This window comes from Corylus avellana, chromosome 6 (assembly GCF_965113065.1).
Source record: "Corylus avellana chromosome 6, dhCorAvel1.hap1.2, whole genome shotgun sequence".
Classification (NCBI taxonomy): Eukaryota; Viridiplantae; Streptophyta; class Magnoliopsida; order Fagales; family Betulaceae; genus Corylus; species Corylus avellana.
The window spans coordinates 25,536,395-25,558,533 of record NC_142495.1 but is presented as its reverse complement, the minus strand read 5'-3'; the positions used below and the strand labels follow the sequence as shown (position 1 = coordinate 25,558,533).

The following is a 22,139-nucleotide window of genomic DNA, read 5'->3' as shown; positions in this document are numbered from 1 at the left end:
CGTCTATGTTTATAACAGTAACAAAATATTGAAAGGGTGGAATATTTTCATTCACAGTTCTGTTCTGTGCTTGAATACTCTCATTTTCAATTTTCTGGCAACAGCGACTGACACCAAAGTCGTACCAAAGGAGAGTGGACTGCCACTTTCTTTTTCTTTTTCTTTTTATAGTCAAAGGAGCGACTGCCATTTGATCCCTCGCAAAGTCATTACAGGAAAACGGAGCAACAGCAAATGATACTCTCAATAAGCTAACAAATGCATCATCACTTTCATTGCCAATAGACTTTACAAAAATAAAATTAAAAAAACAAACAAACAAACAAGCAAACGGACAGATGAAAAAAACATCTTACACCTCAGCCCAACTTCTCAATGAATGTTTCAGCTAAGGTGTGGCCACTAACAATTTTGGTTGTCCCAACAATCAGATCGTATGCCATCCCTTCCTGCAAGCACAAATTATTGAGAAACCTATAAATAAGGAGAAAACTAAACATAATTGTAACTGGTTTAACTGGTCTGAACCACTAACATGATGCACAGTTTTCATGAAATTGATCGCGTCTAACAAAATTAAATCTCCGATTGGACACATACAGAATAGACTGATGCACAAAAAACAATCATGGCCAGTAGTCATCTTAAGAAATTTCAAATTTGAAGTTTGAAAAACATGTATTCTTAATTGCGCCCTTTCGCCTTTATAAATTTCGATTGCTTATTGAAAAAAAAAAAGTGCATGTATTGTTATGAACCAAAAATTATCGAATCCAATTAGTAGATTCGGGATATGCACTAAGTTTACATACCTGAGCACTGAGAAATCGAAGAGCAGCAATCTCTGCAAATGTTACCCCTCCAATGAAGACAACAAGAACTATGGAGCGCCTTCCATCAGTAACTCTGTAAGTTTGTTAAAGCATCACAATAAAGGAAATGGATTGTATTATTTGCATTTGAAAATGATTTTTGCAGTAAAAATTTAGTGACAACTGCTTCAGTAATAGAAGTTCCTTCCCTTGAAAACTATTTACCAGGAAAACAAAAATCTAAACAACAAAAACGACATAGATATCAAGAATTTCATTGCCCTATAATCATAAATAATTAAATAGCCCAATATTGCTTCTTAGCAATCAGCAAAGTTCAATTTTCCTGCATCTGGACTGGTTTCTTGCAATTAAAAGAGTTGGTACTACTACAGAAAACGTGACCCCTCAGAAGAATGCCAATAGCGAAAGAAAATCCTAGATAGAAGGAATAATGAAACATACTTGTCCGTATTGGCTGAAGCTCCCTGCAAGGTGTCAAATGATTGGCTGCTTGAGAATCTGCCCTGTAAAATAGTACAACATGATTACAAACTTGAATTGCAAAGGGGAGAGAGAGAGCAAGAGAGTGAATAAATAATTGAGAGGGATTTACTCTTTTTGTTTCTGAATGTGGTCCGGGTAGCAGCTTCAAAATTTCTTCTATAGGACGCCTGAAGGGTCAAATTGTCACATTTGAGAAAGAAAAAATTGCCTATATAGTGCAAACTCAAAATCCAAAATAAAAGATAAGTTGGAACAATTGCAGTCATTGTTGTAATGGTGTCTTGACTTTTATCTCATGGACCCAATGTATTTCTATAGGCCCTAAAATAAGTGGGGTACACGGGATCAAGAAAGGCCATGTTCCAATGCCATACAATCCAGAGGTCCACATGTTAGACACCTGTCTAGTAAAGAAACTTGTCTCAGCGACCTAAAACATACAAAGGTAATAAAGCCTTAGATCTTGTCCTAACAATCACTTTTGCAGGACCAGACATATATAAACATTACGCAAAATTCAAACAAGGCATCCTTGCTTTGTTACACAACACAAGAAAGCATAATAAGCTTGTCTGCTACAAGCCTTCAAGGCAGAGGCTGTGTCCCCCATGTTTCAAATGTCAAAACAATAAAATAGCAAAGCTTTTAATATCCAGAAATGCAATTACCTACAGGTGTGTATGGGTGTACGTGTGCATGCGTGTAAATTTAGGAAGTCCTATTTAAGTTAGAATATTTGCAGAAAAAACCTTCATATGGTATTTATGAAGATAAATCAACACACCCCAGAAATCCAGGTATCACATGATGTGTGAACTTTGACACCAAAAACCTAATTGGCTTTTTATCACTCAATGTGGAAATTTAGAATTCTGTCAATCCAAGGAACATGGAACCAAGCCTGTCGATTTAAGATAAACCATTAAAGCATGGTGGGACTAGTGATCCACTATCAGGAGATCAGTCCCAGTGGCTGCTCCCAATCACATTGAACTTGCTTAGCTTTTGAACCATATAACAGTTAGGGTTTTATTTTTCTTTCAAAATCAAATTGACAATTAGGAATACTAACAATCCTACACTTAAAACCAGGAAAAATCAAATTTCATGTTTTCCATCATTTGTGCTGGTCCCAATTCCGAAAGTTGAACTCCTACAAGATCCATGCTGAAAAGAACTGATGAAAGAAAGACACTAGTCTATACTGCTCATGACAAGACTCAAAGAAATTTAGCAAATAAGAATCAACCTCACCATCCAGATCGAACAGCATGCTGAATGAGCCGAATACTAAGAGGTGCATATCCAGAAAATACATAGGCAATATCATTGGGGCTGTTACATAAGAAAACACTTAAAAAGTTAATAAGAAAGACAACAGACAAATTAAATAAAACCAGTAACATTTTATATGGCTAGAATAAGATAAATGTATTCTATTTTCCAGCGTAAAGTAGTTCCACATACTGCAGAATCTATTTCAGCAATATGAAAGGATCCAAAGAATTTAAGAGAGAATATTGATCCAAATTATGATCTTGTCCATCATTCTATTATAGATTGCTTCTGCCCACCCAGTAAGTAAGTCAGCATCAGCTGAAATAGCTTATTATTAAATGTCCATGATGCTGTCCAGTGCATCCCTTAGTGTCTGGTTTCAGACACCATGAACGAAATGGACGACTGTTACAATAGGTACATAATGCAGATGCCTTAGTAGTTGTGCCATTTAATGAAATCAGGGAAATATATACTAAAAGGACAGAAATCAATGTGATGGGTGTAAAACATGCAGGTTGTGAAACCGTCACCCTGCATGTAAATGTGTATCACACTCTTAAGATTTTCAATTATGAAGCTGAACCAAATCACATTGTCTAAGAAGAAAAATACTTGGCTGTGTCAGTGTCATCAACCACAAGTTGCAGAGCTCGTTTGATTGTAAGCCAGTTGCTTTTTGAATCCTGCAAGGTTCAGATGATGTCACCATGAATCCAGTAATTTGATAAGAATCCAGTTAATACGGTCAATAGACTATGCGAATCATCTATAGGAAATGCTTGATTTTTGTTTTCAATGATAGTAAACATGGACACCCAATGGGATGTAAACCACGACCTTATCCTCCATCCAATTCTTTTTATGGGTAAAGTGTCATTTGAGCTAGAGCTCATTAGAATACAAAATGCTAGATTATGAAGGGAAAATGATACCGAACCTGCTTTTTAAACAATCCAGCTTTTTCTAAATTATTCAGTGTGGCCATGTGCTCAAATCCGTAGCTGTGGAGTAGTTCCCTCCTATACCAAGAGTTCAAAAATATCTATATATATAAAACACTCACAAAAGTTCTTCAGTAAAAATTGCTATAAAAATCAATAGCCAACAAAATCAAAATATGGAATATCACAAGGACTTAAAAATAATGATAATATGCATGCTATCCTTGCCTCAAATGGTCAAAATGCTTTTTAGGCAACCCAGAATTTGTAATGGAAAATAAGATGAGAAGACGTAGGACGTTGACAAGAGGCTCCTGCTTATGGATCATTTCTTCAATGTATTCAAAGCATCTGCATCAGTTTCATACTTTTGGAAATTAGGATCTAGGGGACTGCCAATCCACAAACCATATCTTTGACAAATTGAAAAGAATAAATCTTGAGAAATAACTTCAAGATACCAGAAGAAATGCACAGATTCTTATAACCAAGACAAGATAAATGATACAATTGCTTAAAAAAAGTGACATGTCAGCTATTCCGTAATGATACTGATATAATCACTAATTGAGAAGGGGAAAAAAGACAATAATACTCGATTGAGTTTTGAAGTGAGCTGCAAGTAAAAGATGCCAGCATCCGACAAAAAAAAAAAGTACAAATTTCTTTCAGCAGAGTGGCTCGAAAGCTCTGATGCATTCCAAAGAAGAAAATATAAGTCCAAAAGCAGTTTCCACTTTTTGAAAGTTAAACAAATGTCAGTAACAGAAAGGTACTATTGGAGATAATTGAAACGAAGCTGATTGTCAAATAAACCAAACATAATGCGTGACCTAAAGCAGAACATAAATTCTTAGCTCTGAAATTCAGTAAACCATTCACACCCGAATGATACAGCACATAAGCATGCTTTTGTAATTGAGTCTAGTCACAATATTATAAAATGAAAAGCATAAAATCACTGCTTGTATCAAGTTGTCAAAAGTGGTTGATAACAGTATTAAATCAGCTCACATGTCATAACTCTGTCCCTCAACAATAGTGTGTTCCATGTCAAGTTGCCCAAGAAATGTTGGCTTTGATGTGCACGTCGACAGATGCTGAGCAAGATTTATGTGCCTCTAAAGCAATAATTACCAGCAAATTAAGATCAATTGGAAACACCTGTTTTAAATCTCCAAAATGAAAATTAAAAACAGGAAAAAATACATACAGTCATTTCTGGCAAGGAATTCAGCTTTCTGACAAAGTCCTTCAGTTCAGAAACTGTCTGTGTCTGCATTATATAGCAGTCCATCAGAAAACATTAACAAAATCATTAAAATGTACGGAAAGGGAAGCCCTTAGTGATTTGAGGATAGAAACGTATGTGCAGTACAATACTAAAGGTTGATCGGGCATCATTGACTCAGAAATATTTCCTCAATTCTGTGGTTGAATTATTCAAGCCTGCATGCAATGGCATCCTAGCTTGTAATTAAAAACTATAGCTACTACATGTTTTACTAAGGAATATGACTTTTATGGAAGAGAAATTGGACAAATTTATTTCAGAACTAACATAAGTTTCATGCACATATTCAACTCGGTCGCAAACATAAGTGTGAAAGAGAAGCCATGTTCAGATGTTAAACCATTCACTTACAGTTGTTGTCATCTCCGTATAGTCCTGTTTCATGGATGTTGCTTTCTGACGTAGAATCTGCAATCATACTGCAAATGGCAACTAAGAAAATGGAACTCCAAGAAAAACAATGATAGTTTTTCAGAGACAACTGACAAGAGAGAAAGATTTGGAAATAGAAGTATAAGCTATAATGGAAAGTAACATAAACTGGTTAAATAGATCAACCTGGACAACAACTTCGAAGTTGAGATCCCTTATCTCCTTAAACAGCTTGTCACTAAAATTCAAACCACCAGCAGTAAATGAATATGCCAAGAAGAAGAGAGAAAAATTTAAAAAGACAAAAAAAGAAGAGCAACTAAACAACCAAGAAGGAAAAGATCTATTTGGGTTAGTGCTATAGTTGCATCATTCCTCTAAAGGCTAGGAAGAAAGTGGCTATCCCATTCCTTTCAAATGCCAAACAATTGACTTTATCCATCTCACTTTTACAACAAAAGAGAAAGGATGGCTTCTTTCCTTCATCTTTCTTCATGAAACCACAAGCAGACGAAATGACAACACTCAACCAATCAAGTAATTTTCCTTCCACAAAAATTGTCACCTTTTCTAATTGGTTTCTTTTGTTATTTATATTTTTTATTCTCTTTTTTGGATTTACTCTACATTTTTTTTTTCTTTAAGCAACATAAGTCTTAATTATTGACCATATTCTAGGGAAATCAATATGATTAAATATTCAACCATATCCCAACTCATCCAACCACCAACCCCCGCCCCCGCTTTCAATTGCCAGTATAATTTCATGACCATTATTGGTATTGGTTAAATACGATAGAGGGTACTAGTTTCATCCAATAGGTTATTCTGGAAACTAACATTTCATAACAGATAGAGAAACAATAGAAACTGCATAAACACTTCGAAACTCTCAAGTTTTGGAATTTCAAAGATGTTTTGTTCCATGCTCATGTGAAACTAAAAGGTTTATTCCTTGCTGTCCACATAGGGTCTGCCAAGAAGTTGTACACTTGTTCCTCTGTTTGGCTGCCTTTCTAGCAAATTATGCATATTATAGTCAATTATACATATTACATTCTAATATAATTCTTTTGATTCATAAGGGGGATAATTTTTAGAAAGAAATGACATTTCTTTTTTTTTGATAAGTAAAGAAAGAAATGATATTTCAAAATTATTCATAACTACATACATACATAATTCATGGAAAACTCTAGGCTTTGCTCCAGAGGCTTAGCCACCATTTAGAACATTAATTATTTAACCATATTTGAGGGAAACAAAGTCCATATAATCAGAAACAATAATGATATCTCTCATCACACACCACGAATGGCTTCTAGACCACCTTCTCTCAAAATGTGGGTCCCACCTTGTGAGAGGGGATAATGTGGAAGAAACCAATCAAAGTGTGAAAATAGTATTTTCTTAATTTAAAAATAATAAAGAGCAGCAAGATATATGAAGTGGAGACATTAATTTACCTTGAATTAAGTGGAACTTTTATCTTTTTCCCCTCTTGTTGGACACCCATGATAGATGAATCAAGCTCCACAGAACCATTATTGATACGCAGAAACTGCAGTGAACCTATTAGAGAGAGCTTATAACAAAATCCATATAACCAGAAATAACATATATCCAATTTCAATCCCACACAGGAAAGCATTAAAGATAATTTCTCTTGAGCTGCTACAATTTAGCTATCGCATAAATAAAACCAAAACTATCTGATGCTAACACAAATGGATGTTCAGTAGTATTATAAGTCCCAGTAACTTAATTCTAACCAGCATGTATATAACATAAAGAAAATTTACAATGTTTAGAACACAGCTAAATTCCAAATTTACATAAAAAAGAAATACATATTTGACCTCAATCCTCCAAGCAGGAGATTGGAGGCACCCCCTGTTGGGGTCAGGGTGGGGAGTGAAAGACTTCAATAAGCTGATTGAACTTGTACAAGGAAATCATGAGGAATATAATTTGTTATCCCCATCAATCACAGAATTCCAGTGTCATGCTATATCATGCCATAAACAATTATACAGAGCATAAATATGGACTTCCTTTGTTGATTACTTATCCATACATCAGCTTACCTCATCAAGCAGCCCTTCATATGTTAATTGAGAACACATAGGAGTAACCATATCCACCTGCAGCCAAGGATAGCCAACTTTAAGCAAAAGCATGAATCTATATAACTATAGACATGGTAAATCTACAACTAAGTATGTAATACAGTAATAGTAGCTCAAAATGAGAATTAGTTTAAAACCTTTTTTATATGAGAATCAATCATTGATGTCTGACAATTCTTAACAAGAATTTATTATTCCTCAATTTATTATCAACTTCTCTATATTTCTTTACATCCTTCTTCCTGTAAGAAACTTGAAATCTGGTATTAAGGAATAGCAATAAGCATTAAGACTAGAGACTGTGTTCATCCAGAATACTTGACAAGAGCCTACAAAAATATGTTACACCTTTAAGAAATTGGTTCAATTTTAAGAATGAGACAGATTCAAATCTAAACCAAAGCGTAAACCCCTTCTTTGTGGTAAGTAAGCACAAATGTACATGTCACTAATTTAATGAAGTAAACTGTAGAGGGAATTGATGTATATAAAGTATTGGTTTCTGAATTTGGGGCAAGGGTATTGTTGTTGATTTTTGTTTTGGGCTTGTAGTGCAGTTAGTTGGGCTTAGTCTTTCTCTTTTATAAGTAAAGTTGGGCTTAGTCATCTTTTGGCTTATATGTCACTTCAGGTCAGACCCCACAAATTAGGCGGCTTCTCTTGTACTATTCCTATGTGTATGGGGCGCCTTGCGCTTTTAATAATATCTCGATTACTTACAATAAGAAATGTCACTTCAGGTTAGTTTTAATGGGTCTATGGATTCATTTTAGGACCAACCATACTGGCCTTATTCTCCAAGTCCACTAGGTTTAAGAGAAGAATTGACCACAGAACCTCAGATCATATAAACCAGCAGAATTGATTCAATCGAAGAAGATTCATAATTCACCAAGAACTTCTTTTACTTTGTGTAGGTTATATAGAGGGTGAGTTTGGTATTTGGATATATCATGAATGATTGATTATGAGACCATGTAAATGGAACTTATTCATTTCTATTATGAAATGTTTATACAGTAAGAGTAAGGGTTGATCGACTAAGTATTCAACTTTCTTATTAGAGTCCCCCCTCTAGGGAATTCACTGAGTTTTAAATGTATAGATAGGCAAAGAGTTTGCTAGTACTCCAAGCATGAGGTAGGAAAAGAAGATTTACAATATCTAAAACACATTAGTTGCATATTTTTATTTATTTTTTTAAAATTTATATATATATATATATAAGTAAATGAAGGTCATTAAAAACCAAAGGGTGCACCTCCGAGTACACCAGAAGTATACAAGAGAAATACCTATCTAGAAAAAAAAACATTTAAAAAAAAAAAAAAAAAGGCGAGAGAGGAAAGTCATGAAAACTAGAAATATGAAAACAATCACAAGCAGCTATCCATTGAAAAAGGGTATGAAAAAGAATGTCTTTAGCTCTGCCACTGTCCTCTCACTATCTTTAAAGCTCCGGTCATTTCTCTCTCCAAATGCACCACATCAAATAGAGAGGAATCATCTTCTACATAGCTACACTTTAAGAATTACCAAACTGGCCTCTCCAACAAGTGAGGAGATCTCTCACACAAGGCATGACCCACACTAAACTAAATAACCCGAAAAATAAAGCTTTTCTACACCATCTTGTTTCAAATTGATGGAATACAACTTATTGAAAAATAAAGAAAAGAATTCCAACTAATAATCATGTGCCATTCTAACTGAGGAGAGCTATTAGAAAATTGAAGATGATCAATCATGGAAGGATCCCTAAGGCAACCAGTGCTATACAACTCCGAAAACGCTACCTTAAAGGGTTGTTCCTCACACCACAAGCTATGCCAAAAATTAATCTTGGAGTCGTCACCCACCTTAAATCTAGAATATCTCGAAAACTCTTCTCAACCCCTCGTAATGAATTTCCGAAGATCCACCCTATATGACCAAATGACTTCATTAGAGCACCACTATAACGCCCCACCCCCAATGACACACAATATTATCCGCTTTTGGCTCCCTCGAACTAGACTTTCCAGTAGGTCACCCATTCTAGTACTACTCTCGCATAAGCTCACTTAACTGCGGAGTTCTGATGGGATCATGACCATCATGGCTTTCAAATGCGTTATTATCATGAAGGAGGTAAATATACATATAAGCACATCTCCATCTTCATACCCAGGTAATGTGAGACGCCACAATCACCCCCTCTTGGGACTCAGCGTCCTCGCTGGCGACCCTCATGGGATCATCCCATTCTTGGCATCCCAGCGAGTGCCTGCTGGCGACACCCATGGGCTTGTGCATTGTGACGTCCTACATTGTCTGGGCATGGAAAAGATGATGTGTTTATATGGAATATACTCTCTCTAAATGGTATGAGGCATTTTGGAGGTAAACCCAATAATAAAACTGTGCGGGCTTGGCCCAAAGTGGACAATATCATACCACTTGGAGCAAGGATGTTACATTATAGTATCAGAGCCATAGCACAGCCTGAGATGGGGGAAGCGTGCACAAGGCCATAAGGGTTGCCAGCGATGACGCTAGGTCTTAAGAGGGGGTGATTATGACGTCCCACATTGCCTGGGCATGGAAAAGATGATATGTTTATATGAAATATATTCTCTCTAAATGGTATGAGGCATTTTGGGGGTAAACCCAATAATAAAACCGTGCGGGCTTGGCCCAAAGCGGACAATATCATACCACTTGGAGCAGGGGTGTTACATGCACGCTCTCCCCATCTCAGGCTAGGTAATGACTCTAATACCATTTGTAACACTTCACCCCATTAACACACAATATTGTCCGCTTTTGGCTTCTCCGAACTAAACTTCCCAGGATGTCACCTATCCTGGTACTACTCTCACATAAGATCGCTTAACTGCGAAATTTTGATGAAATCATGACCATCACGGCTTTAAAACACGTTGTTATCATTATACATATAAGCATATCTCTATCTCCATACCCAAGCGATGTGGGACGCCACAACCACCCACCCCACTGACTACCATATTTAACAACCACAACCATTCTACAAAGAGCCTTTCTCTCATAAGAGAAACACTATAACCACCTCCTCATAAGGGCTCAGTTGAACATGAGCAAATTCCGAACTCCCAAACCCCCTTTGTGATCAAAGAACACACCTTGGACTAGCTTACTAGGTGAAATTTGACCTCTTCAATCATACCTTCCCACAATAAATTCCACTGTAACTTCTTAATTTGATTGGCAATGCTAGTTGGGAGGGGAAACAAAGACAAGAAGTAGGTAGGCAAGTTAGACAAAGTGCTCTTGATTAAGGTAATCCTATACCCCCTTTAGACAATTACAGCCGTTTCCAACCAGCCAAACGACACTCAACCTTCTCAATAATGTCATTGCAAATAGATTTGGCTTTGAAAGAAGCACCCAAAGGAAGACCTAGGTACTTCATAGGCAAAGAATAGACCCTGCATCCCAAGATTCTAGCCAAGCCTTCTATATTATTCACAATACCTACAGGAACAAATTCTGACTTAGCCAAATTGATCTTCAAGCTCGAGACAGTTTCAAAATATAGTTGCATATCATTTGCAACTAGCATAAGATCGAGTCATAAAATATACAATGAAATAGTCAGAGATAGAGCGACAAGAAAGATACCTCCCTATCTAAAAGGATGAGTGTATTTATCTCTGGCACAACCATCTGAAGAATATAAAAAGAAAAAAAATCAATGGGATGCAATGAAGTGAACATCATTTGGTAAAAACACATTTTTAGGCTAGTCTACTTGAAAAGGAGCTTGAAGTAATGCATAATTACATCAGCAGAGTTAACCGGTTCCTCTACTTGCATGCGGTTTAGGATATCTGCAACACGAACTGATGCTTTGCCTTTCGCCCTCACATTCGGCACCACCCCAAAAGAGAACTAAGACACAAATAAATGCAAAACTTTCAATTAAAGGAAAAAATTACAAATACGAGCATATATATCATTATTAAATGTTTATGTTAACAAAAGTCTTTTTTGATTTGAAATAAATATTCTAACTTTATAGGTTTATATTGTTCTAACGCTTAATCCTTTACATGAAAAACGAAATTACATTCAAGAAATCACACAACCTCAAGCTTGTGAATGGATTTTGCGATATGCCAAAGCGAGGTAGTATCACCATCAACTTGGCTTTCCTAGCATATGAAGAAAAAAAAAAACAAAAAAAACATAAAGACATTAGAAGCCCAAAGAGATAATTAACATAAATCCACAGCAAGTAGACAAAGCAATTTTTTCCATACTTTATAAGCAAGATCGAGTTCAAAGGATAATACATCCTCTTCCAATGGAACAACATACAACGGGTACTCCCCTATAGTTATCAAGTGATGAATGTTTTCCTCTTCAAGGACCTGCAAAACCAAAAGGATACTTACAGCCAATGCACGCATATTGAGATCATTGAACTCATAGCTTAAGTTGTTCAACCACATCAACTGCCAAAAAATGTCTACCTTCTCACATGCAACTGCGCGGCGAGGGACAAAATAAACATAATATTCCCTTTGAAGTCCTTTTGATATATCATTATGAACATTTGAACATATAAATTTCATCAAATCAAGCTGAGAACGGAGAAGGTAAACCACTTTGGTGCAGTCAGTCTGAATTGGTTCAGCTGAAAGATGCCGCAATTCGACCCCATGTTCCTGTTTGTAATTAGCAGCAATTTCTCAAAAATAGAAGTTAAAGGCAACATTTAACGGACTATAATTTTTTTAAAGCAGAGCTTGTTTCAACGGACTACAATTTTTTTAACCAAATCTTTTCCAAGACAATAGAATGCCTAAAAGGACACATTATTAGTCCATAATATGCTTAATCGATTACACATTGTAGTAACTTAGTGTAATTTTTTTCATATTCTAAATTCTATTAGAACCCTTTCTTTTTTTTTTTTTTTTGGATAAATCTAAGTTCTATTAAAACTAACAAAGCCTAATAGACACAAAAATACGTAACTAAAGTTGAAAAGAAATGCCTTTAGAAGTGATGTCTGGATGATCAATGAGAGAGAGCCGCCGAGCTTTGGATCGATTATCAAGCACTTTTTCCCTCGATTCTGTAAACCCCGCCAAACAAAATAAGTAAAAATCGGTATTCAGTATCATTTCTAACCAAATTTAAGCCCTATAATTTTCTGATTTATACGCCAAACAACAAAAATAAAGTACAATTCTAAATCTAAAATTTTAAATATCCACGACTTCTATTGGCTATTTTCTTTTCCCGGTGTTTTCTCGGTAACCAAACAGATAAATAATTAAGTAAGACTCACATTCTTGAGGATGTTTATGAGCTCCTTCTGAGACTGTTCCCTGAAAATGATCCAAAGAAAGAAGCAAACAATAGCTGAATTGATTATAAAAATGAGTGTCGACGAAAATAAAAATGAGAAATTAGGGCTTGTGTACCTGAGGGATGTGAAATTGAGAGGAGCATTGTCTAGGTTCGGAATCTGAGCCATTGGAGCGAAATGTCTCTCTCTGTACGAGCTGAGAATTTCTCTCGTCTGTGCTGTGCGAGGAAGATGCTCGCCGAGTCGAATGCTTGGAATTGAGCGTGCCAGCGTGGAAACTACTTCTTGGGCTTTCACTTGTTTTCTTGGGCCTGCTTGTTTGAACGGTGATGGGTGGGCTTGGACCTGGTTCCCATTTTAATCAATAGATTTTGAAAAAAGTTGTCAGTCACGAGCGAGCCATGCAGCTTTATTAGCTCGTTGGAACATGGGCGGTGGATCCACGTACTGACGTACACACGTAGAACTACTCAAAAGCTTCAATATATTATCTTTAAATGACGAAATGCAGATGCAATTGTCGGGATTATCCCTTTGAAACGTGAAATATATATTCATAATTAGATAAAGTTTTTCTGAATGAATTTTTGAATTAAATCAATATATTATTTTTTCATTAGAATTTAGAATATATTTTTTTACAAAATTTCATAATGAAAAAAAAAAAAAAAGCTTGATTGCAATAAAAAGTCAATCTTTTATCCATTTTAATTTTTTATTGTTTAAAATCTATTAATTTTAAAATCAAAATTAAAATGATAAAAAATTAATAAATTAATTAAAAATTAAAATGGGGGTGATTGGCTCCCCCGTTGAGCCTTGGAAGTGGCTGAACGACCTCAAAGCCACCCCATTGCCCTTAGGAGTGGCCCAAAAGAAAAAGAGAAATTAAAAATAAGTTTAGTGGGTTTGGCTCTTGAGGTGGCCAATCCACTCTCAAGGGCCATGAGGTGACTTCGACCACCCCTACTAGCCACCCCAGGGCTCAATTGGGTCGGTTGGGGTGGTCAATCACCCCTTTTTATTTTTTAATTTTTTATTATTTTAATTTTGATTTTAAAATTAATAAATTTTAAACAATGAAAAAAAAGAAAAAAAAAAAGGGGTGCAGATCCTATTTCTCAGAGAGCTATTATGGCCATTTCGCCTACTGGATTCCATACTGTTTCCACTGTTTCGAACACACGCAGGCATTTCGTTTTTTTTTTTTTTTTTTATCTGATCAACGCACGGGCATTTCAGTACAGAAACAACGAACCTATTGACCGATTCCCAAGGCAAGCTTTTATAACCGCGGATTGATCCTCTCAAACCTCCTCAGTCCTCGCCCACAACCATCTCTCTCTCTACCTTCTCACTGAAAGCACCCCGTATGGCCGCCACGGCTCGCCTGAGCCGCCGCCTGTGCGCCGCGGCATTAGCCGCCGCAGCCGGAGGCGCGGTCCTCCTCTACCAGCCAGCGCTGTCAGCCAACGACCTCAACGGTGGGTCCCAGCTCTCGCCAATTCGGCAGAGGATCAGCGACCTGAACGCTGCCGTTCCGTCCAGGGCGGTCCAGGAGTCGGCACTGATCGGCTCCAGCTCGGTTAACCCGCTCGACGTCCTCGTGATTGGTGGCGGCGCCACAGGATGCGGCGTCGCTCTCGACGCCGTTACCCGAGGCCTCCGCGTCGGACTCGTCGAGCGAGAGGATTTCTCTTCCGGCACGTCCTCGAGGTCCACGAAGCTCATTCATGGAGGTATGTAAACGCAAACCATTTTCATGCGTATGCGTATATGTGTATATGCATTGAATTCCTTGTATAAATTTGTTCGTGATTGGCAGTTTTATTTCTTTGCAATTGGATGTGTATGGCTATGATTTTGATAATTGAAAGAAAATTTAGTTAATCAGGTTGATCATACACGCGTGCGTTAGAATCGATCATTGTGTCTGATTTTCATTGACCTCCATTTCTTAGTGAGTTAGAATTCGTTGCAATGGTCATGGGTTTGGCATATGCATAACTAGTTGAGAAAGAAGTGGGTTTCTTCTTGTTCTTCCTCTTCTTTTTTCTTTTTATCAGCCACTGATGTGTTCGTATTAAAAATCCGATTGGTTGTCTGTAGAGGTATTCTATTTCCATTTGGGCCAAAGAAATAAATATTTTATTGTGAAAAGTTGTAGGTGTTGATCTTGTCATTGGCTTCTTTGCTTGTAAATTTTTCATTGTAAATTTGTCACATATAGTTGTCTTTTAGCTTTTGAGCAAATCGTTTATTTGTATTTCTTTGGACTACCTTTTAGGAGTTCGTTACTTGGAGAAAGCCGTCTTTAATCTTGACTATGGGCAGCTGAAGCTGGTATTCCATGCGCTAGAGGAACGTAAACAGATGATTGAGAATGCACCACACCTATGTCATGCTTTACCATGCATGACACCATGTTTTGACTGGTTTGAGGTAGTATACTACTGGATGGGCTTGAAAATGTACGATTTGGTCGCAGGAGCACGCCTATTACATTTGTCTAGATATTATTCTGCGCAAGAATCTAGTGAGCTCTTCCCCACACTTGCAAGGAAGGGTAAAGATAGAAACATGAAGGGGACAGTGGTTTATTATGATGGCCAGATGAATGACTCGCGAGTTAACATTGGACTGGCATTGACTGCCGCATTAGCTGGTGCAGCTGTGCTTAACCATGCAGAAGTAATATCATTTCTGAAAGATGAAGTTGATGAGCGGATAATTGGTGCACGAATTCGAGACAATTTATCAGGTACTTAAAATACTTCCTTTCCATATTATCACCTTAATGTTGATTTTTTTTCCACCTTTTTCTTTCTAATGAATTTGTTTATGAACAATCGATGACTAAACTTTAAAATTATCTAACTGACTGTAACTTATCAAAAAATTATCTGACTGTTAATCTCTGTTTTCATATGGTCGTCTTTTTGTTTTTTATTTTTAGTTTTATATTTGTATGAATGCACCAATTTTGCTCTCCAAAAAATAAATGATGTTATTGTTAGGGGAGAAAGAACTGAAAAACAATTCTTGGGAGGGGACAAGTCAGCTTCGACTTATTTGTATTTTTTTTTGTTTGCTCATTTTTTTTTATAAGTAATTCAATCTCATTAGGAAAGCGCAGAAGGGGTACAACCCTATTACACATGAAGTATACAAGAGAAAATGAAAAACACAAATTTAAAAACTCACGAAAACTAGAAAAAGGCAAACTATTATATGCTGTGATACGGAATGTAGCAGCAAGAGTTTATTGGGTCCTTTATTTTTATTTAGGTTTTAATTTGGTGTATTAATGTACGTTTTATTTAATTTTATGAGTCATTTTTTTAAGTCAATAAATGGGCATTACCAGGTTCTGTTAGGCATGTCAATAAAATTATGTTAGGTAAGTTAATAAAATAGGCATTGCCCTAGGGTTTAGTCTTATAGTCTATTTGAGCATATTTTGTACTCCAATGGAGACGAACTTTTATATGGAATAAAATTGTTGAGAAAGTAAATTTATCTTCTCTTCTTTCTTCTCTCTCCCTGCTCTTTCTAGGCTTTTTTCTAGCTTCTTCCTTTCTCTCTTCCCGAGCTTTCTACTCTCTTTGGCTTCTTTGTCCTCTCCTCTTCTTGGCTTTTCTCTCTGTTTCTTCTCTCTCTTTCACAGTTCTTCTCTTTTGTGTTTGTCTTGCATCACGTTGCTATCCAGATGTTAAGGGATTTGAACATAATATTTTTCAATTCTACCATCGAATTCTCTCAATTTTCAAAGTTCCTTGCATTCTACTCTTTTCAAATACACTACATTAAACACAAAAGAGCCAACCTCCAAACTTCCAAAACGTTACGGTTTCCCACCTGACCTCTCAAACTCACCAACTTTCTCACGCTTCGAGGCATAACCCAATCAACACCAAACATATGGAAAAGCGAACTCTATAATTCTCTTGCTACTTCATAGTGAAGAAAAAGGTGATCAATGGACTCCGCACTTTTCTTACACATATAACACCAATCCACTACTATATCTTTTCTCTTCCTCCGGTTATCCAAAGTCAAGATTTTCCCTAATACCACCGTCCACACAATGAACGCCACTCTCAAATGAGTAATAACACTCCTAGTACTCTTACAAGGAAGGGGGAACTAGTAGGAATGGATAGCACATGATAATAAGACCTCATTCAAACTTTCTCCAAAAGGAATCCAACAAATTCTATCATCTCCTCCTTGCCTTACTTTGAGAGAATACAACACTCAAAGAAAGAAGAGACCAAATCCACCTCCCTATCATGCACTGGTCTGGTAAAAAATAGACTGTTTTCTTTTACCAAAAAAGCAATTGTTTCTCATGTTGTTTCCCTGTCTTTCTATCTCTCTCTTGCTCTTGTGCACCCACACATGCAAATGTGTGTTTCCAGGGACTAATGCATGCATGCGTACTTCAGTTTTAATGCATACTAAGGTTTCTTGTATCTAGGGTAACTAAATTTGGTTACTTCAATTGTCATGATCCTTACTGCATTTCAAAGTGTACCAGGCAAAGAGTTTGATACGTATGCAAAAGTGATTGTCAATGCGGCTGGGCCATTTTGTGACTCTGTGAGGAAAATGGCTGATAAAGATGTGCGACCAATGATCTGTCCCAGCAGTGGTGTACATATCGTTCTCCCTGATTACTATTCACCTGAAGGAATGGGTTTAATTGTCCCTAAAACTAAGGATGGACGTGTTGTTTTCATGCTGCCATGGTTGGGACGAACAGTTGCTGGAACTACAGATTCCAACACTTCCATTACTTTGCTTCCAGAACCCCATGAGGATGAGATTCAATTTATACTGGATGCTATCAGTGACTACCTTAATGTTAAGGTGTGTTTCTATTGTCAATGTTGTTCTCTTTTGTGTCTCTGTCCTGCACCATAGCAGATACCTTTTTATGTAAAGATTTTTTTGTTTGTTTTTTCTTTTTAAGTTCATTTTTTTAAACAGCCCCTATCCATATTAGTAAGATTTTCCCAGTGAGACTTACTGGACATTGTTCTGTTAGGCTGTGCTCCTAATAGGATTTTTTAAGTTGATGGGCTTATGGTAGTTTGGATGTATTCCTTGCACAACTAACAAGCTTAGATCTGTTATTTGATTTTTTTTTTTTTATTTAAAAAAAAAAAAAACATTTCAAGAGAGATCTGAAAATGTTGATAGTTATTAATGGTTTAGTGCGTTACTCCTTATTTATAAGGGCTTTTCTTTCTGGTGAAGGTCTGCCCATGTTGATGTTTGATAGATAACTAAATCTACAAGCAGTTGAAGGATGGTGCTAAAGACTCCATCTGGGTGTCTTTCTCTTTCCTATTGCTTGTACTGACAAAATTAATGTTTTGGAAGTGTAGGTAAGGCGAACAGATGTCCTTTCTGCATGGAGTGGTATACGCCCACTGGCAACGGATCCATCTGCAAAAAACACAGAGAGTATCTCCAGAGATCATGTTGTATGTGAAGAATATCCTGGTTTGGTGACAATTACGGGTGGGAAGTGGACTACTTACCGTAGGTAATTTTTGGTATTCTTGGGCTGAGATTTCTTGTTAATAAATTATTGGAGTGTGTTACACTGGCAGGCAACACTGAACTCTTGTAAATTGGTTCCTCTTTGGGGTTCTTTCAAACTCTATTTATTACATACAATAAGTTCGCAGTATTTAATTGTCCCACAATTTGGTTAATTTATTCGAAATAGTCCCAATAAACTTAATTTCAAAGTAAATCAGAGTGATATAGGCCTTTTTGAATCAATGACAATGCCTGTGTGCTTAACCAAACACCCCCCCCCCCCACCCAACCGCACCAACCTTCTAATGCATATTGTGCTCACTTGTTGATGTACTCTCAGCATGGCAGAAGATGCAGTTAATGCAGCTATAAAGTCTGGAAAGCTGAGCCCAACCAGTAACTGTTTAACTCAGAACCTGCGGCTTATTGGTGGAGATGGATGGGATCCTGCATCATTTACAGTTCTTGCTCAACAATATGTACGCATGAAGAAGACACATAGTGGGAAAGTTGTTCCCGGTGTAATGGACACAGCTGCAGCGAAGCATCTGTCTCATGCATATGGAACTTTGGCTGAAAGAGTGGCTGCAATAGCTCAGGTTGGGTTGTCTTGCTCTAATCTTTACTTTGTGGCTTTTAACACTTGGGAGATTTCTTTGTATCCCCTTTTTTATATTTATTTCATGATGAAACTAAACTTGTAAATTAGTTGACATACAGTTTGACTACAGGCACTTCCTGCAGCATACCATATATGCTTAAATGCATTTGGAAGTAAAGAAAAGAGTGTTGAATGGGATCTAGGACTGTTTTTAATAACCTCCTGAACCAATGTGCAATCCCCCTAGAGTTTTGCTTGGGCATGGTTATTTTTAACATGGCCATGCTCAAACTCGGATAAAACAATGTGCACTTTGAGAACTTTGAAGTACACACTATTTTCTTAAGTATTTTTATTAAATGAATTACATAGACAACTGATTTTAAAAACTGATGCAGCTAGATAATGCTGCAAAAGTTAGATGCTGCTGTGAAACAGCAGATAAAAGCTATAGGAGAAAAGCTTAACTCCTCTCTCTTGTTTGAAGAGAGAGAAACTCCAGAAAACATAGTTTTTCTCTCTCCGTTTCCTTGTGAGATCGTCTTCCTCCGCTGTTTGTGGATCTGAAGGAGAGGATTTGTCTCCATCCTCCTCCTTGTCCCTTTCTTTCCCCCTTTTCTCTTCCGTTTTCCCTCTCTCTCTTTTTTTTTTTTTTTTCCTTTGGTTTTAATCTGCAACGTCGGATCTACGGGTTTTGTTCTTTTTCTCAGCAAGTGCCACCTCTCTGCCAGTATCCTTCATTCCAGCAGCTGCCATCCGCTTCCACGCATGCAGTCCACACACCTCCGTGACGTGCGTGTGCTGCACTCGTTGCCCCCACCTCTGCTTCGGCTCGCTGCCTTCCCCGAAGCTTTAGTAATGGTTCTCCATAGTTGGATTTCTTGTTTGGGCTATGGAGATCTTGTTGGATCTTGTTGCAGATTCTTTTAAGGATACCTCTTTTTTTGGATACCACAGTGGTGCTCCGCTCAAGCAGCCAGATTCAGCTGGTTACAGTGCTCTTCCTCCCGCTGCAGCTTCAAAGCTTGAGCGCTGCTGCAGTCAGTGTTTTAATTGGCAGATCTTCATTTAGTCTGCTGCTTCAAACTGCCACTCAAGGCGGCTTGGTTCTTGGCCGAGGTGTCAAGCTTCAAATGGGTCAAGCAAATCTTCTGGCTCATTCCCTTTTATCTTTAGATTTAGGTTGCACTTTACCGACTGTATTGGGGGTGTTTGTTGTGTTGCCTCACCCTCTATTTTTTTATTTTTTATTTTTTGTAGTGTGGTTTGTTGTTATTCTCCCCTTCCCCCTCTCCCTTTGTAATTACTCAGGAAAAAAATAAAAAAAATAAAAGCCTTAGGAGGCTGATAACGGAGGGTTCCCGGAAATGGAATAATTTTGTTGTGAAAAGTCTCCCTGCTAGATTTTCATTCATAATTTATAGGTATGAGACTAATAGCTTGAGAAGATTAGTTGGCCTTACTAGTTACATTTTAAGTTCCCAAAAAATAGGCTGATTACTAAACCTGGCCTAAATACCAAATTACAAATTTCATGGACTGGTTTTTCTAAAAAGTATGACCCGTTGGCTGCATGAATATTCCAGCAACGGAGTAATATTTGTGGTGATAGTTTTTCCTTGGTCCCTGTGGTTTGCTTGTTTATTTTTAGACAAAAGATATTTGACGTTGCTTGGTGACAGGGAATACATATGTCACTGCAGACCTCTAAATATTGACATGTTAGGTTTCATGTATAGTTGTAATGCTCAAACGTTAAAAAAACTTGTGTATGAGTGATATTGTGGCACATTATTAACATCAGGTGTTAATGGGTTTTTTTTTTCTTTCTTTTTGTTCTTTTTATAATTGCAGTTTGGGGAATTTTCTGTATCTAGAAGCCATTTTGTTGACTGCAAAACAGATTTTTTTTATTTTTTCAACTTTTAATTTATCTTTTTATATAGAAAAAGAGAAAGTTGAAATAAAGTTTTTATTGTTTTATTTCAATGATATTCTTGCACTAGAGAATTATGGTGTTTTTTAGTGATTAGTTTTGGAGCATGTTGATGACCATTAAATGGAATCCTGTCCACGGGGCTGTGAATCACGTGGCCGGGCTGCAGATTTTTCACTCGTTTCATTCATGAAATCATCTTTGTGGCATTTTAGTGTGGATAGTGTTATAAACTTCTAGTGTCATCTGGAGACTTACCTTAATTATCCAGAAGAGGTAATTTATTGAAAGCTTGCAATGCCCTAATAATGGGGATTAAAGAACAGATACTAAAACCAATTTTAACAGATATACTAGAAATCTTGAGGTAATATTAGAGAAAAAGGTAATGCCTTATAGCCCTAATAAGTTGACAAGCAAACTTGGAGTGCCTCGTGATGTTAATTCAGATATGGAACAAGATCACATTTCAGTAGTGTGATGGACAGCTTCTTTGAATCCTATTCGTGTTTGTTTTGGTGTTTTAACTTTTGTAGTCCTCCTTTTTCTTCCTTTTGTCCTTTAGAATGAAAATCTGGGCAAGAGGCTTGCCCATGGATATCCTTTCCTAGAGGCTGAGGTTGCATACTGTGCTCGGCATGAATACTGTGAATCTGCTGTTGATTTCATTGCTAGAAGATCTCGGCTTGCTTTTCTCGACACTGATGCAGCAGGGCGGGCATTGCCACGCATAATTGAGATATTAGCTACCGAGCACAAATGGGACAGGTCAAGGAAGAAGCAAGAGTTTCAGAAAGCTACACAATTTTTGGAGACTTTCAAATCATCAAAGAATGCTCAGTTCCATGATGGAAAACACACATAGTAAGTACTGATACTGTTATTTATGAATTTCATCAATACTTTCGGAAGTGCTGTATAATTATTGATCATTCTTTATCACAATTCAGGATCAATAACTCAAATGAGCTGGATTTTTGAGAAGCTCATTTTTTCGCTCTTAAAATTGTTCACCACAAATTTTCGACCTCGTTCAAAGTGCGCAAAAGTTTGAACGGCTCTCTCTCCTCCATCCCTGCTGTGAAGTTAAGTTCATAGAACAGATCGGTATGCGATCCTCTTGGCCACAGCTTACACAAATGAAAATGAACTTGATTGTCTCAAACATGTGGCAAAATCTGCTGAAATAATGTTATTTTTCTCAAACTTGGTTGATCACATATGCTTCAACCTTGTGCAATATGCCTTTAAATTGGTGATGGGCTGCTGTTAATGTTTTCAATTAATTGAAATTAATAAATAACTTAGTCGTTACCGTTCTTTCTTGTTTATTTTGTATAATAATATAAATGAGTGAATCCCATCTTTAGTT

At 37.0% G+C, this 22,139-nt stretch overlaps 2 protein-coding genes across 3 annotated transcripts; one reads left to right on the top strand and one right to left on the bottom strand.

Moving 5' to 3' along the window:
• Positions 1-121: 121 nt before the first annotated feature.
• ATVPS33 (Sec1/munc18-like (SM) proteins superfamily) lies at positions 122-12,924 on the bottom strand. The gene is made up of 22 exons (XM_059600476.2): positions 12,793-12,924; positions 12,657-12,696; positions 12,360-12,440; positions 11,833-12,027; positions 11,620-11,730; positions 11,446-11,511; positions 11,141-11,248; positions 10,979-11,023; positions 7,295-7,351; positions 6,674-6,768; positions 5,394-5,445; positions 5,187-5,243; positions 4,755-4,817; positions 4,556-4,662; positions 3,770-3,892; positions 3,538-3,619; positions 3,213-3,283; positions 2,574-2,654; positions 1,429-1,486; positions 1,278-1,339; positions 813-906; positions 122-449 (listed from the first exon to the last, which is right to left on the bottom strand). The coding sequence occupies exons 1-22, from the start codon at positions 12,843-12,845 to the stop codon at positions 360-362; spliced, it is 1,791 nt and encodes a 596-aa protein (XP_059456459.2). The 5' UTR covers positions 12,846-12,924; the 3' UTR covers positions 122-359.
• Positions 12,925-13,866: 942 nt separating this feature from the next.
• SDP6 (FAD-dependent oxidoreductase family protein) lies at positions 13,867-22,139 on the top strand. Of its 2 annotated transcripts, XM_059601339.2 has the most exons (7): positions 13,868-14,416; positions 14,965-15,438; positions 17,218-17,549; positions 18,071-18,231; positions 18,571-18,829; positions 21,333-21,631; positions 21,718-22,139. In XM_059601339.2, coding segments are annotated over exons 1-7 (1,893 nt in total). In that variant the 5' UTR covers positions 13,868-14,049; the 3' UTR covers positions 21,719-22,139. The 2 variants fall into 2 exon arrangements, with proteins under 2 accessions (XP_088373922.1, XP_059457322.1); XM_088517796.1 differs by lacking the exon at positions 21,718-22,139 and having other exon boundaries at positions 13,867-14,416; positions 21,333-21,632.

Excerpts from the sequence above, each read along its gene's own strand:
- ATVPS33 (XM_059600476.2), bottom strand. The coding sequence starts at position 12,845 with ATGGCTCAGATTCCGAACCTAGACAATGCTCCTCTCAATTTCACATCC. Across the intron at positions 12,441-12,656 it reads TCATAAACATCCTCAAGAAT|AATCGAGGGAAAAAGTGCTT; the intron begins GTGAGTCTTACT and ends CGGGGTTTACAG. Across the intron at positions 11,024-11,140 it reads AACCGGTTAACTCTGCTGAT|ATGGTTGTGCCAGAGATAAA; the intron begins GTAATTATGCAT and ends TATATTCTTCAG.
- SDP6 (XM_059601339.2), top strand. The coding sequence starts at position 14,050 with ATGGCCGCCACGGCTCGCCTGAGCCGCCGCCTGTGCGCCGCGGCATTA. Across the intron at positions 14,417-14,964 it reads CACGAAGCTCATTCATGGAG|GAGTTCGTTACTTGGAGAAA; the intron begins GTATGTAAACGC and ends ACTACCTTTTAG. Across the intron at positions 17,550-18,070 it reads GTGACTACCTTAATGTTAAG|GTAAGGCGAACAGATGTCCT; the intron begins GTGTGTTTCTAT and ends TTGGAAGTGTAG.